The following is a 15,734-nucleotide window of genomic DNA, read 5'->3' as shown; positions in this document are numbered from 1 at the left end:
GATGCGAACATACATACAATGGAATACTACTCAGCCATAAAAAGAATGAAATCATGCCATCTGCCGCAACATGGGTGGGCCTGGAGGTTATCACACTAAGAGAAGCAAAGAAGAGAAAGACAAATACGTATAACGTGCACGTGGAATCTAAAATAGGACACAAATGAACTTATCTACATAACAGAAAAAGGCGCACAGGCATAGAGAGCAGACTTGCAGTTGCCAAGGGGGAGGGGGAGGGGAGGGATGGATCCGGAGTTTGGGATTAGCAGACGCAATCTTCTTATCCGTTATATATAGAACGGATAAACAAGGTCCTCCTGTACAGCACAGGGAACTATATTCAGTATCCCGCGATAAGCCATCGTGAGGAAAAGAGCCCTGCCTCTAACTGCTAGAGGAATCCCAGGCTGCGGAAGACGTGTGTCTCGGGGAGGCTGGTCTTGGGCAGGCCAAAAAGTTCTTTTGGTTTTCAGTAACACTAGAAGGCACTTTTTTTTTTTTTTCTCATTTTCACCAAGAACTTTATTGGACACCCTATTCATTAACCAGATGAAACTTTTGGCCAATCCAATAGACTTGAGGCAGCCAGAGGCTTCATTCCCCGCCCGTGTGACGCTGCCTCTCTGGGCCTGAGTTTTCCTCACCTCTGAGTACAACAACCAACCCCTTGGGGTTGTTGGAACACATGAGGGTAGGTGGCCCCAGGGCCCATAGCAGGGAAGCACTCAGAGATTTCTTCTCCTGTTTCCTGGGGCGGGGGTGGAGGGGGGTGAGGGAATGCAGAGTATGGATGGCTCAGAGTCGGGCTCCAGTGCTCATTCTCTCGTCCAGCAGACACTTATGGAGCGTCTTCTACTACGTGCCCGGCATGCTACTGAGTGCCAGGGATACAGCAGTGAGCCAAACAGACAAAATTCCCTGGCTTCATGGAACCGACATTTTCCATCAGGGGAGACAGACAAACCACAAGATAAAGAAAAACTTTTAAATGTGAAAGATAGTAATTAATTCTGAGAAGAAGAAAGCAGAGAAGAGGCATACAGACTATTTGGTTTTAGCTGGTCAGAATGAATCAGACATTTGAAAAAGAAGGAACAGAACTGTCACAGCCAAGAGGAGCCTAAGAGATATGATGACTAAATGTAATGCAATGTCCTGATGGGTCCTCAAACAGAAAAGGGATGTTAGGTAAAAACTGAGGAAATCTGAATGAAGTGCTGCTAAGTCGCTTCAGTTGTGTCCAACTCTGTGTGACCCCACAGATGGAAGCCCACCAGGCTCCCCTGTCCCTGGGATTCTCCAGGCAAGAACACTGGAGTGGGTTGCCAGTTCCTTCTCCAATGCATGAAAGTGGAAAGTGAAAGTGAAGTTGCCCAGTCGGGTCCGACTCTTAGCGACCCTGTGGACTGCAGCCTACCAGGCTCCTCCGTCCATGGGATTTTCCAGGCAAGAGTACTGGAGTGGGGTGCCATTGCCTTCTGAATGAAGTGTGGAGTCTAGTAAATAACAGTGTATCAATATCGGTTCATTAATTATAACAAAGGTACCAAGTTAAGGTAAGATGCTAATAATAAGGGGAAGTTGGGTGATGAGTACAGGAATTTCTGTACCATCTTATCATTTTTTTCTAAAATTGATTTACACCTAAAACTATTCTAAAATAAAATGCTTATCAACAGTAAGGGAGACAGCAAGTGCAAAGGCCCTGAGGCAGGAGCATGCCTGGCAGGATTAGCAATTCCTGGCACTGCTTGATGGAGATTGGGAGGAGAGGCGATCAGAGAGACAGGTGGAAGATGAATTGTGTACAGGCTTGCAGGACGTTATAAGGACTCTTTTCTTTGCTCCAAGGATTAGGTAGGTTCACTGGCAGTCTGGCATCACCTGATTTGTGGTCTAACAGCAGCTCTCTGGTTGCTTTGTTGGAACCAGACCATGTGGGGCAAAGGCTGAAGCAGGGAGGCCAGTGAGGAGGCCCCTGCAGATGTCCGGGCGACAGAGGACGGTCGGCCAGACCAGAATGGCAGCAGTGGAGGAGGGGAGAACGGGGCAAGTTCTGGAAATGCGCTGTATTTCCAGGGGTAGAGCTGACCAGATCTGCGGGAGGATGAGACGTGCAGTGTGAGAGAAGGGGAGGATCCAGGGGCCGCCCGAGCCGCTGGAAGGATGGAGGAAGACAGGTTTGGGAGGAAATTAGGTACTCAGTTTAAAAAGACTGAGTCAGAGGGCCCGTGAGACACCCCAGAGGAGTTGTCAAGTGGCATCTGGAAATACAAGTCTGGAGTTGAGGAGCGAGGACCTAAACTGAAGACTATGAACGTGGGAGTCAGCAGCAAAGAAAGAAAATTGCAAATTCTCAAAGCTGGAGAGGCAAGATCCCCTAGGGGGAGGGAGGGTGAATGCTGAGGTGTGGACACACACACACACACACACACACACACACACACACACACACGATTTATGAGCACAGCCATTTAAATGAGCTTATATAAAGCAATTATCCTTCAGTAAAAAAATAAATTAAAAAAAAAAGAGCTTAGAGGGACTTCTCTAGTGGTCCAGTGGCTAAGATTCGGTGCTCCAATGCAGGGGGCACAGGTTGGATCCCTGGTCAGGGGACTAGATCCCACATGCTGTGACTCAGACCCGACATAGCCAAGTAAAAATTTTTAAAAATACTTATAATAATAAATCAAATAAATGAGTTTACAGGCTTCCATGCTTTAGCTCATATCATCCTGGCAACAAACTCTCCAGTCCACCTCTTGTATGTTCCTCCTAAAACAGCCGAGAGGATTAGTGACCCGATGGGTGAGGTGAAGTGCAAATAAGCCCAGTGCCTGGCCGGTGCTAATTCACTGAATTCTCACAGCACCAGTGTGACCTGGGGACCGTTTTCATCATCCCCATCTGACAGATGAGGAAAGTGAGGCACATAGAGTTTAGGGGACTGTTGCAAGCTGTGTCTGACAGTGAAAACCATCCTGGGAGGTGGCGGTCCTATCCCTCTCTGCCTTCCCAAGGGGTTCAGTTGATTCGGAGTCAGGCAGACAGACAGGGCCTCCCGACAAAGGCCCGGGATATCTGCTACAGTTCACGGGGGTCGCAGAGAGACGGAGTGCAGCGTAACTGCTGTCCCACCTGCCACGAGCGCCGCCTGCTGGGCGAATTCCTCTGGTTCTCAGGACACTTTTGGCTTCTGGTGCAGCTGCTGGAATGACAACGCTCTCAGTTCCCCCGGGGGCCCAGCTTTATAGATGCCTGGGAAGCTGTAACATGTGCTCTCAAAGCTACTTTTGATGTCTCAGAAAGGCTGCACAGGTGACTTGAAAGGTAGAATTCTCTGGCTTTTCAGCTCCACTGGCCCTGTGGTGGATCAGAAGTTCTCTGAGCAGTTACCTCCTGGACTGATACGATAGTGGCGCCGTGCCATGCCGGGCCAAGTCACTTCAGTTGTGTTCAGCTCTGTGTGACCCCATGGACTGTAGCCCCCGCCAGGCTCCTGTGTCCATGGGATTCTCCAGGCAAGAATACTGGAGTGGGTTGCCATGCCCTCCTCCAGGGCATCTTCCCGACCCAGGGATTGAACCCAAGTCCTCTTCGTCTCCTGCAGTGGCAGGCAGACTCTTTACCACTGAGCCCCCTGGGAAGCCCTGGACAGCTGTTTGGCCAGGTAAAAGTCCCCTCGGTCCTGGCCCAACCCCAAACCCACAAATGCCCGTAAGACCTGTCTGAGGCCCCAGGCCCCAGCCGTTACCCTCTAGTTCTCAGCCCTGGTTGTACATTAGAAACCCCTGTGGAGTTAAAACAAAACAAAGCCCAGGTTCCTCCCAGCCTGGTGAGATCCGGCTCTTTGGGGGTAGGCCCTGGGGATGAGCATTTTTAAGAGCTCCCCCCGTGGTTCTAATGAGTGAGGGACGGACTCCTGAGGCCTGCTTCCCCCCACCACCGTCACCCCTGCCGCCAGACTCTGCAGTGCCTGGAGAGGAACGCCAGCCCCCCGGGATGCCAGATCTGCAGATTTTCGAAAAAAAACAAACAAAAATCTGGATAGTGTGAAATCTCTCAATTCTCAAATGTTGAGTTGTTGTTTTGGCTTTTAATTCCGTTGAAAGTGTGTTTTAAAAAACATTATAAAAGTAATATTAGTTTATTGTGGAAAACTGGGACTACATATAGTGAGATACAAAGAAGGACAGGCTTCCCAGGCAGGACTGTGGTAAAGAAACCCCCCTCTGCCAGTGCAGGAGACATAAGAGATGCGGGCTCGATCCGGGGTTGGGAAGATTCCCCTGGAGAAGGGAATGGCTACCCACTCCAGTGTTCTTGCCTGGGAAATCCCATGGACAGAGGAGCCTGGCGGGCTATGGTCCATGGGTCACAGAGTCGGACAAGACTGAAGCAACTTAACACACAAAGACGAAAATGAAAGTCACTTATAATCTTAAGTGCCTCTTAGGTTCTGAATAGGCAGTGATTCAGAACATTCTGAAAGAGAGCCCCTATGTCAGTGTGCTGGGGGAGCGGGGGCCCCCAGAAATCTTCCTATGGAGACGGAGTTCCATGTCTTGAAAGCCTGGCCATGCAACGCCTTAAAAAGCTGGTCCCTCAGACCATTGATGTTTGTCAGAGACAGACTTGGAGAACCTCCCCTGCTCTTTAGATCAATATTTCTTCTTCTTTATACATAATAACAAAAATTACATTTAGAAAGAAAGAAATCTTTAGGGCAGAACTTCTGCTGTCCAGTGGAGCTGGCTCTGGACGGGAAGCTCTCTCGCTAGGCTCGCATGTGCCCCCTGGTGGCAGCTGGAGGGATGGCGTCACAAGGCTGGTCTCCAGGGCCCGCCCTCGCTGCTCTGGTCAGTGGTTCTCAAAGTGGGGTCCTGGGACCCAGGGTCACCTGGTAACCTGTTAGAAACAAAAATTTTCAGGCCCTAAACTTCAGTTCTTCTGCATAGAAACTCTTGAGGGTGGGGCCCAGCAATCTGTGTTTTAACAAGCCATTTAGGCACTTCTGATGAAACTTCCAAGTTTGAGAACTACGGTTCTAGATAAATTCAGGCCTGGTACCAGATACTGTGTCAAAATGGCCCAGGCTCTGAGGGCAAAAGACAATGACCATGCCGAAGGTGCTGGTGCTTGGTTAACACACCTCCTCAGCCCCACCTCCCTCTCGGCCCTCTGGAGGCTGCAGAGCTGGGGAACGGGCGGAATGGACCACTGCCCAGAGTAAACCCATTCTGGCTTCTTGGACACAGCTCAAAAGACCACACCATGTTGTGTGATGCTAAACCTGGGATTCTTAGGACAAAGATCAGAGGTATAACGGCAGGATGATTCCGGAACTGTCTACCAAGCCCTTCCTGAGGGCAAGACTAAAACTTCAGGAGAGGAATGAAAAGAAACATTGAGGTAGGAATAAAGCAGAGACGAGGGAAGCCCAAGGGAGGAGGAGACCAAGAAAAGTGTGGTCCCCTTGGGCAGATGGATCAGTCTTTAACCAGATCCCTTCCAGGAAGAAATGCTTCATAATTCGATTACTGTCAAAATGAAAAAGTCCCACATTGACTCAAGATGTAGCTGAACTGGCACCTGGGGAAATTCGGTCTGGGTAAAAAACACCTAGGTCCCCAGCAGGTTCCCTGCAGCAAGGCTTTCCTGACAGAGAAGTGGCTTTGCAGGGCATCGAGCAGTTAAGGAAATCTTGGCACCTGGAAAATTCAAGGAGGTTGTAGAGAAAATCTGACAAGAAAAACAAGGTTTGAGCAAAAACCAGAGACAGGGAGATGGAAGAAGTCATGGTAAATATGCCACTTCAAATTTTCCCCTCTCCTAGAAACAGTTGTTTATACTGTCATTCTAACGGTAAATACTATTACAGAGATGTTCTGATTTAGTTAAGACATCATATTTCAGGTTACATGTCTCATCCAATAGTTAGCTTTATTCATTCAATAAGGATTCATTGAGCACCCGCCATGTGGCACTCACTGTTCTAGGTGCTAGGGTTACAGGGGTAACAGATGAAAATCCCTGCCCTCACAGAGTACGCATTCTAATGAAGAGCGGGGAAAGGTAATACACGAAATAAGCGAAAGGTGTAACACTCTGGGTTCTTCCTTTCCAGCTTGCCCCTCATCGATTAAGTTCTCATTCTGAATTTTCAGGGATGAACTAGAAGAGTGACAGTGTTGAGGCTTCGGGTTGGGAAAACCGGCTCAGGCAGGGCTTTTTAACAATTCATAGGCAACGGAATCACCCAGAGATGTTCGAGTGCGGGTTTAACTGGAGGCCTGGAGAAGAGCTCCCGGGTGCTGACGCTGCAAGCCCCGGGTGCAGACCATGTGCTAAGGAGCTCCCTTGGAAGTCAGGCTGTGGGGACAGAGTCCCCAGTGTGCCCAGTAGGCCCAGGATGCCGATTCCCAGCCAGGCTGGCCTCACAGCCACTCCCTGCGGCAGCTCCAGCTCCGGGCCTCGTCGGAGGCCCTGGCTATTTCACGGAGCTCTCGTCTTCCTGATTCCCACAGTGTCTTCTGGGCGGTTGGGCAGTCAGGAACAACGCTGCTGCTGTTTAGTCGGCCGTCTTAAAGGTGAAGGAACAGCACCCACCCGAGAGGCTGTGCTGGTGGCAAAGCAGAGAGCAGACTGCCCTCCCCATCTGGAGGGCTCTGCCTAGCCCAGAGCAGACGAGGGCCTTCAGAGAGGGAGACACTGCAGGCCTGTGAAGCCAGCTCAGGGCCAAACACCACTGAGTCACAGAAAACCAGGTGTTTATGGGGCTCAAGGGCCTTTAACCTAAACAGGTCTAGTTGCTGTGGGCCACAGTTGCCTAGTTTCGGCCTTCATTGAATTGGCTCTGGGGTGGGTTTCCAGTTTCCTGTTTTGTCTTCCTCTGGGATGATGTGAGTTTCTCAGGAAGCAATCTGAGAGCAGCTGTTAGAAATGTTCAGCATTCCAGGTGGCTTGCCGCAGCCTTGTGGAAACAAACGTGAGCCTGGGCAACTGGGATGGCAGGAGAAAGGACTATCCCCTTCCTTTTAGGCTGGGAGCCATGAGGAACTGTTCATTCTCATTTTGTAGGGGGTCTTAGAAAGATGATCAGAGAGGGAATGGGCACACAACAGCTATTTCCTGGTGTCACATTGGGAGACGTCAATAAAGAGAGGTTATTCAGCCAATCAAAAGGCATGCAGGCCGCTTTTTCTGTAAATTATCATCCAGAATGGCAAACGTTATTTTGTGGCCTGTAACAAATGATACTGTACTAACATGGAACCGTTTCATGATGGCCCTAGAATAACAAAGACAACAATTGGAGATATCCTTGGTGGAAAAGAACACGACAGTGAGAGGCTCTGCGCAGACACATTCCTTCAGGGAGGGTGAAGGCAAAAGCCAAGTGGAGGGGTCTCCCCTGGGGAACCTGGCTCGCGGACAAGTGCGGTATGTTTGCAGCAGCCTGAGTGGCTGAAACTCAGGAAGGCTGTCCAGCCACAGGGCCAGGGCTGAGGTGCCAAGAGCAGAATTTTCCAAAACTGGAGCCAAGGTCAATTGTAACAATGGCCAAGAGAGGAAAAGAGCGGCCCAGAGGGGCAGGCAGCTGGCCACTCAGGATGAAAACAGGCAAAGCCCCTAGAAACAAGGCAGGACTACAGACATGGTTACCCTGGAGATCAGCTCAGGATGCGCAGCAGAAAGGAAACCCGATAGGATACTGGCCACACAGCGGCGGACAAGACTCTGGAACATGGAAAGGCAACGTGCTCTTAAGTTTCTCACCAACTACCTTCCGACTCCAACCCTAACTTGCTTTTTGTACCAGAAAACAAGTCAACTTTGTTTCTAATGCCACAGAGAAAGGAAAAGGTGGGGAGGGAGAAGGAGGGAAGGAAGAGGGAGGGTGAGGGGATAAGAATGGATGCATCCTAAGTAAGACAAGAAGGGAAACCGCCTGAGAGCTGGGGTGGACTCGTCCCATTTCCTGCACCTGAGCCCCGCTACACCTGCCACTGTCAGGGCGCAGAACCGAGGACAGGAGAGTGAAAGTCTAAGGCCCATTCGGAACCATCTACCTTGTGTGCCCTCCTGAAAAGTTAAAAGGCAGAAAACTAGTTTTTATCTGTAAGAAAATGTTTATTCTTTTGAACCCCACAGGAAAAAAAAATAAGAATGCAGCCAAGACCAAGTATTTAACCAAAGTAGTGTCCCAAAAGGCAGCAAAATGGGGGAAACCTCAACACAAAGTCAGTAACAATTTTCCATGTTTTCGCACAAAGATGAAAAAAATCTATGACAATTCCAAGTAACACTTTCATGGTGACAATTACACAAGATGATTCAAAAATGCAAAATGGCAGCAACATGCACACCTGGCTAAAGCTAGAAGTTTTTAATCCCAAAATAAGATCTGTGATTAAAAGGATGATTCTTTTTAATACTTCTATTTTGCTGACTTGCTTGTCCTACTTAATTTGCTTTAAATGAGACGTACATGCCAATTAACAGGAAATTGTAGAACTATGTCCTTCCAGAATCCATGGCAAGGAAGCCAAGCCAATCTGTTTGGTTTCTGAATTTTCCTAGTTTCCAAATACAGTTTTGCTTTGCCCCTCCCTCTCCCAGACCCTCCCTCCACCCCCACCCTGATTCTTAAAACACTTCCAAAGGTTGCCAGTGCAAACACTTTTCTACCAATGTATAATACACACTTGAAACCGAAATCTTTGTGCAGAATTTTGAGTTTTAAGCTCTTAAAAAAAAATAAAATAAAACCCTCCTTGGCACAAGAGCTGAGGAATTGTCAAGTTTCTTTTAAATCGTCAAACACAAGATGACGAAGACTGGAAAGCACAGTTAAAGGAAATTAAAACAAAAACCAAACCTAGAACTGCAGCTTTTATTAGCCGGCATTGCAGTCTCTCGAACACAACCACCACCCAGCTCCCCATCCCAGGGTGCCTGCCTGGAGACCAGTTCAGAACACCGTGGTGCTTTCTACGAAAGGAAACAGAAGGTGTGGCTTGGCGGTAACAAACAGCCCAGCTACCCACCAGTTTCACAGCAGGATCCGTAGTGAGCTTGATAGAGAGAGAAGACAGATGATGGTAAAGGGGGAAATCGTTTAAAATCAAGTTTCCTCTTGAATGTCTTTTCCCAAGGCACTGTGAACAAGACTGCTGCTAGCTAGTTTCCAGGACTGGACACACCGATGGGAATATACACATTTGAGACACGAACCCTGTGAGAGTCTCACAGCTGGTCTCATCACCTGAGTCTCTCCCCTCGGCTGAAATGATACTCCTTGAATTTGTTTGGTCCTTGGAAGGGTCATCAATTTTTGTTTTCTGTAATATCTTCAATGCAGCTATGGGATCAAAGCTGTGTTAGGTTACTGAACCTTTTCACACTAAAAACTAAAATTTTTCATTATCATCCCATGTGAACCCAATGTGCAGGTTTTGCTTGCTAATTTAAGAACAAAACAAATTAAAGGGCTGAGAAGCAAAAACTCTGCTTTTTTTTTTCTTTTTCTTCAAGAGGAAACTGTAAGAATACATAAAAGGCAAAATTGGCTAGTTGAAATCCAAGAATGGTTTTAATGTATTGGCCGAGAAAAATAAACTGCAAAGTTCTGTGAGGTCTTCTAAAAATTTACAAGAAAAACTGATGGGCAGTTCTAATCAGACTTGGATGTTATCTTCCCCCCCTTTTTAAAAATGACAACATATACAGTCCCACAAAATACAATATCAACTTTTTTTTTTAATCTTGACTGCCAGAGACGCTCCTTTGTGATGCCTTCTGATAACCAAATGGCTGAACAAAACACACTGTTGGCCTTCATTTCTTCAGGGGCTGGTAAACAGAGGCATTGGGGTCGAGTCCAGAGGGGCTGGTCTCCACAAATTTGGAAGAGTAGTGGGGGGAGACGGGGCTCAGGGGGCTGGCGGCAGCGCTGTATGCTATGCTGGGCATGACGGCCATGACTTCAGCTATCTTCTGCTTTAGGTCCTTGATTTCCTGGTCTTTCTGAAGAATCTGTCCTGGAAGATCAAAGACCCGCCATTAGTGAGAAGGAAAGGCTCACCCAACACCGTGGCCTTTTGGGCCCATCAATCCCAAGTGGGTTCAACTCCAGCTCTGATGGTTTGCAAGGGGAGACACTTCCTGTAACGGGCCAGTAAATATTTTAAAACCTGTGAGCCACATACTGTTCTTGTCTTTTTTTTCAAGACCATAGTAGTAAAAACTATTTGCAGCCCACCAGTGGTACAAGAAAAGCTGGCAGGCCAGACATGGCCCATGGGCCGTGGTGTGCGAGTGGAAAGCAACTGTGTCTAGGCAGGTGTGATGAAGCACAGAGCTCGGGCACCAAAAGCCACGTGCTGAGCTCGGCGGCAGCAGCAGGGTGGCCTAAGAGGGGGCTGCTCTTGACTTACGGCTCTGCCTCATGAGCTGAAACACTGCTCTGGGAGGACGGAGCATCTCTGAGTCAGGGCAAGCAAGGCAACCAGCTCCCACCTGCCGCATGGCTGCTTCCCTTCCTGTGCTCTGTGTTGTTAACTCTGGAGGTTTCTGTTTCTACTGCATCACAAAGCTGTCCCTGCTCCTTCCATCTAAATCAGACCCTAGCCCCAGCCCCCAACTCCTCGATTCTCAACACACCATAACTTCCCTTTCTGTCACTTTCTTCTTTGTAATAATGCTAATAATCACTATAGCTAACACATATGTGCCAGACACTATTCTAAGTGCTTGCACAGACGAATTCATTTACTTATCAAAACAACCCTCTAAGGTGGGAATTATCGTCATCATCCATTTTATAGATAAGGAAACTGGAGCACAGAGAGGTGGAGTGACAGATCTGGGATTGAACACGATGCAGTCTGGCTCCGGAGTCTGCATTCTGTCTCCTATGAGTGTTGAAATGGGCAATGGTTAGTGCCCCACCGGAGAAGGCAATGGCACCCCACTCCAGTACTCTTGCCTGGAAAATCCCATGGACGGAGGAGTCTGGTGGACTGCAATCCATGGGGTCACTAAGAGTCGGACATGACTAAGTGCCTTCACTTTCATTTTTCACTTTCAGGCACTGGAGAAGGAAATGGCAACCCACTCCAGTGTTCTTGCCTGGAGAATCCTAGGGACGGGGGAGCCTGGTGGGCTGCCATCTATGGGGTCACAAAGAATCGGACACGACTGAAGCGACTTAGCAGCAGCAGCAGTAGTGCCCCATATTCTCTCCCCTGGACCACGAGCTCTGTGAGGGCCAAGACTGTTCCCCCTTTTTCGTCTTTGCCAAAACCTTAGTGCCTGGCTCAGTGCAGAGCCGAGACCCTGCAAGGTATACGTCCTACCAAAGTCATTCAGTTATCAATGGCTGAGCAGGATTTAAATCCAGGACCACTTGGTTCCAAAGCCCACACAATCTCCATCATGCTTTTGGTCCACTAGGGGAAGAACACTTAGGAGGAGCCCTTTTGAAATTTAAATGCTGAAAAAAGTAAGAGGTTGCATTTGAGTTGCACTCATTTTGAGTCCTACAGAAGATGGTAATGTATTCGAAATGTAAGAGAGTGTGGTGGCAGGTTTTAAAAAATGATATAGTAGAGATGAAAGCCATTTTGGAACCAGGATGAATCAAATGATAGAGAAAGCAGAAGGAGAAAGGCAACAAGGGGTTTGATTTAAATTACAAAGTTGGGTTCCTATTAGACTATTCCGAGCATGACAGAAGAGAGAAGTGGTGGGGAAGGCAGAGGCCAAGAGCCGCAGACAGGAACTGCTCCCTCCGGCTTCCTTCACATCCCCTCAGCTTCAAGTGGGCATCAGATACCCTCCTTCTCTTTGAACAAAGAAAACCTCAGATGAATAAAATACCTAATGGCATCTGATATATGAGCCACTGTATCTTCTTTTCCATGCAGATTTAAGTTTGGTTTCTTTAATCAGTAACGTACAAACATTCCCAGAGCTTTGGCAGACAGCTCTCTGCTTCTCTGTGGCTTTACAGGAATTTCTGGGCCAAGAAGGAAGTATAATCCGTGTTGAGAAGGAAGCTCCCCTTGGCTACTCTGAGACCAGGTGCTGCTTCCCTCCAGGAGGTAACCTCTTTCAAGTCTGTAAATCCAAGCAAATGGGAGGAGGCAGAGAGAGGGTGGCCACTTCTCAGGGAGCTGAGCCAGGCAGGCAGAAAAATACAGTGTGTGCTCAGAAGTCTGGCTCTAAAGCAGGATTCCCAGGAAGCTTCTTTTTAAATGTCTTTCCTTGAATCCGCAGATTCGTAAGTCTGATTCTCAACCCTCTTCTCTTCCTGCTCTGTCGCTGCCATCCCAAGCCACTCCTATGGCTTCACTGACCCCGCAACCCCAAGGGGCCCCAAATTCCCACTGACTGATGAAGACCTTCAACTCAGTGTCTGGGAGGCGACTTCAGATCAAAGCATCCCAAAGCAAACTCACTTTTTCTTCTCATTCCTTAAATCTGTTCCGCTCTTCTTCCAAGGTTTTAGCAGCCCTGATGGAACATGTCACCCTCTTCCCTCCTGAAAATCCAGGAGTTACACCCTCTAGTATTGTTTCATTCACGGTCCCCCTAATCCACTCTCTTCTTCCACATCCCTCAGCTAGAGGTCACTGGACTGCTCCCCTGGACGTTCTCAGCACTTTCTTTCCTTCGCTTACACTGTTCCTTCAGATAACAATGGTCTTCCCTGACATTCTCTGCTTTCAGAATTCACCCTTCAAGGTCATGTACCTACTGCTATATTCAAAATGGATAACCAACAAGGAGGACCTATTGTATAGCACGTGGAGCTCTACTCAATTTTATGTGTCAGCCTGGATGGGAGGAGGGTTTGGGGGAGAATGGCTATATGTATATGTATGGCTGAGTCCCTTCACTGTTCACCTGAAACTTCCACAACATTCAGTTCAGTTCAGTCGCTCAGTCGTGTCTGACTCTTTGTGACCCCATGAACCGCAGCATGCCAGGCCTCCCTGTCCATCGCCAACTCCTGGAGTCCACCCAAACCCATGTCCATTGTGTCGGTGAAGCCATCCAACCATCTCATCCTCTGTTGTCCCCTTCTCCTCCTGCCCCCAATCTTTCCCAGCATCAGGGTCTCTTCAAATGCGTCAGGTCTTCGCATCAGGTGGCCAAAGTACTGGCGTTTCAGCTTCAGCATCAGTCCCTCCAATGAACACCTAGGACTGATTGCCCTTAGAATGGACTGGTTGGATCTCCTTGCAGTCCAAGGGACTCTCAAGAGTCTTCTCCAACACCACAGTTCAAAAACATCAATTCTTCGGTGCTCAGCTTTCTTTATAGTCCAACTCTCACATCCACACATGACTACTGGTATTAATTGGCTATACCCCAATACAAGATAAAAAATTTGAAGTATGAAAAAAAAAAATTCACCCTTCAAAGTCCATTCAACGGCCCCTCCCTTAGGAAGCTGCCTTGACCCCTCCTCTGGCCTTTCAGGCCGCCTGCCTCTACCGTGTGCTGGCAGGCCTTACGTGTGGCTTTCCCTGGTGTGGCAGTTCTCACAGCATCCACGCTATCCTCGCCCTAGTACTAAGACATCATCTGCCTAATTCACGTGCATTCCCTCATGAAACTAAGTGAAATCTTCCAGAAGCAACATGGCAAATGAAAGCACAACATACTGAGTGTAGAAACACACTCGAAATACACCTCCCTGGGACACTCAATTTTAACCCTTTATTGACTGGAGACAGTAACACCACAGGCATTAGTTCCTGCAAAAATCCCCTGGTTGGTAATGTGTCAAGAGTGTAAAGAGGTCCTAAGACCAAAAAGTCTGAGTGCCACTACCTGAGTGGAACCTCAACTAGAGTATGTCTTGTTTTTCTTGTCTCCTTTTCACCTTCTAGTAAAATGGTTCACGTAGAGCAAGTGTGAATGCTCTGCAAGTACCTGTTGAGATATTCTTTTCCTTCTACTAAGTCAACTGCTTGAAAAAATTTTTCTTCAGTCATCTATTTGTGGCTCATCAACTTCTGGAACAAAATCTAACTTTCTTCTCATTAGGTCACGTCAGGTCTCTGTTCCGAAGCCTCCCAAAGCTCCCCACGGCGTTCGGAATCAAGTCCTCTCCACGGGCGGCAAAGCCTGGCAGGACGCGGCTCCTGTTACTTTTGACCCTAAAAACGCTCCCCGTCACGCAGGCTGCAGCCCCACTGGCCATGAGACAAGTTCCCTCTAGACACGTACCTGCTCCCTCTCTCTCCTCCCAGTCTCTGCTCAAACGCTACCTACTCAAAGGCTCTTCCATGTTCCCCATGTCAAACCGGCAGTGCCCCCCTCCACCCCAGCACAGGCTCCCTTGCCACTGCTTTCTTTCCTTCACTTCACTGTACCCCTCCATGTTATACGTCTACCCATTACCATCGGTCCCCTCGGGGATGCTCACAGTGTTTGGTACACAGCGAGTTTCAGTAACATCTGCTGAGGACAGCCTGCCCTCCAGACCCTCCTCCTTCCATGCCCTTATCTGCAACCTTTGCTCCAGTCAAACAGAGCCAGCAGCGCCTCACTCAAGCTGCTTCTTCCCTTTAGACAGCTCTCTTCCCTTTCCGCTCACTACACCGTTTCCTCACTGGGCTAACCCCTTCTCATCACTCAAGACCCAGGTGAGACATCAGCTCCCCTGAGAAATGGCACTCTCTAGACCGGCTGAGTATCTGCCAATATTCCCAGAGAACCCATACATACTGTTCCATTGGCACCTTCTGGTGACTCTGCAGTTCTCTACATACTTCTACGACACTCTGAGCTCCTTGAGCACAGAAACTCATACTTTTCCCTGTGTGCCCTGCTGGACACGTTCTCATCTCAAAATACGTCTGCAAAATGAATTAATGTGATGATTCCCAGATGTTCATGATGGGCACTTATCAAACCACTGGAACTGCAAGTGCAAATGCCCTTGGTAGAGCTCTAAGGAAGCTCTGCTCTGTGTGTCCGCAGGCATCCCTGACCTGGGCCTGCTGCTCGCCTACCTTGGGCAATCTCGAGCTGTCGCTTTGCGTCCCCCAGTGCAGAAAACAGGTCCAGCTTGATTCTTGTCTCTGCACTCAGGCTGTTCTCCAGGTGCTGCGTTTTATCTTGCATGGCCGAGAGGGCTGACATTAACACCTCAGTATCCTTCTCATTTTCCTTATACTTCCGAAGCTCCTATCAATATCATCAAAGCAGCAATGTTACAAGACAGTTTTGGCATCGATGTCTACAAATTAGCCTGAAATCACAAATAAAATCCCACCATTACCAACCTGGCTCCTAGAACACAACATGCTGCTTCATAGGTTTAGACCTTACCCCTTAGAGGGAGTGCAAAATGTATTTATACAGTGATGTGCACATACAGAAACAGTGACTGTGTTGGGGTATTTCGAGGTAACAGTGGACTCTGTCTCCACATAAAACACTTTCTTAAAATCCTAACTCAGAACCACAAAGACCCTGCTGCCAGTTGCAAATGGTGCTATAACGCTCTAGTTAAATTAGCCAAAACTATACTCTCAACTTAAAACTAAAAACTGTAAAAATCTTAAATTATTTTGATAGGGCATATTCCAAAATAAACTCACTTAAAACATCAGATGAACACACCCACACACATACACACTGATATTTTAATATTTTCATTTTAAGAGAAACTGAAACTTATTATAGTGAATTAAAAAATACTTAAC

At 48.0% G+C, this 15,734-nt stretch overlaps 1 protein-coding gene across 2 annotated transcripts in view; it reads right to left on the bottom strand.

Moving 5' to 3' along the window:
• Nucleotides 1-8,118: 8,118 nt before the first annotated feature.
• Nucleotides 8,119-15,734, bottom strand: part of MACO1 (macoilin 1) — a 68,027-nt gene continuing 60,411 nt past the window's right edge. The window contains exons 10-11 of one of the 2 annotated variants that reach the window (XM_040229599.1): nucleotides 15,039-15,213; nucleotides 8,119-10,049 (exon numbers count right to left, since the gene is read on the bottom strand). In XM_040229599.1, the coding sequence (XP_040085533.1) occupies nucleotides 9,847-10,049; nucleotides 15,039-15,213 (378 nt within the window). In that variant the 3' untranslated portion in view covers nucleotides 8,119-9,846. The remainder of the gene's footprint in view (nucleotides 10,050-15,038; nucleotides 15,214-15,734) is intronic. The other variant, XM_040229601.1, reaches the window with a different exon arrangement.

This window comes from Oryx dammah, unplaced genomic scaffold (assembly GCF_014754425.2).
Source record: "Oryx dammah isolate SB20612 unplaced genomic scaffold, SCBI_Odam_1.1 HiC_scaffold_27, whole genome shotgun sequence".
In the NCBI taxonomy this organism is placed as follows: Eukaryota; Metazoa; Chordata; class Mammalia; order Artiodactyla; family Bovidae; genus Oryx; species Oryx dammah.
This window is presented reverse-complemented; position numbering and strand designations above follow the sequence as displayed.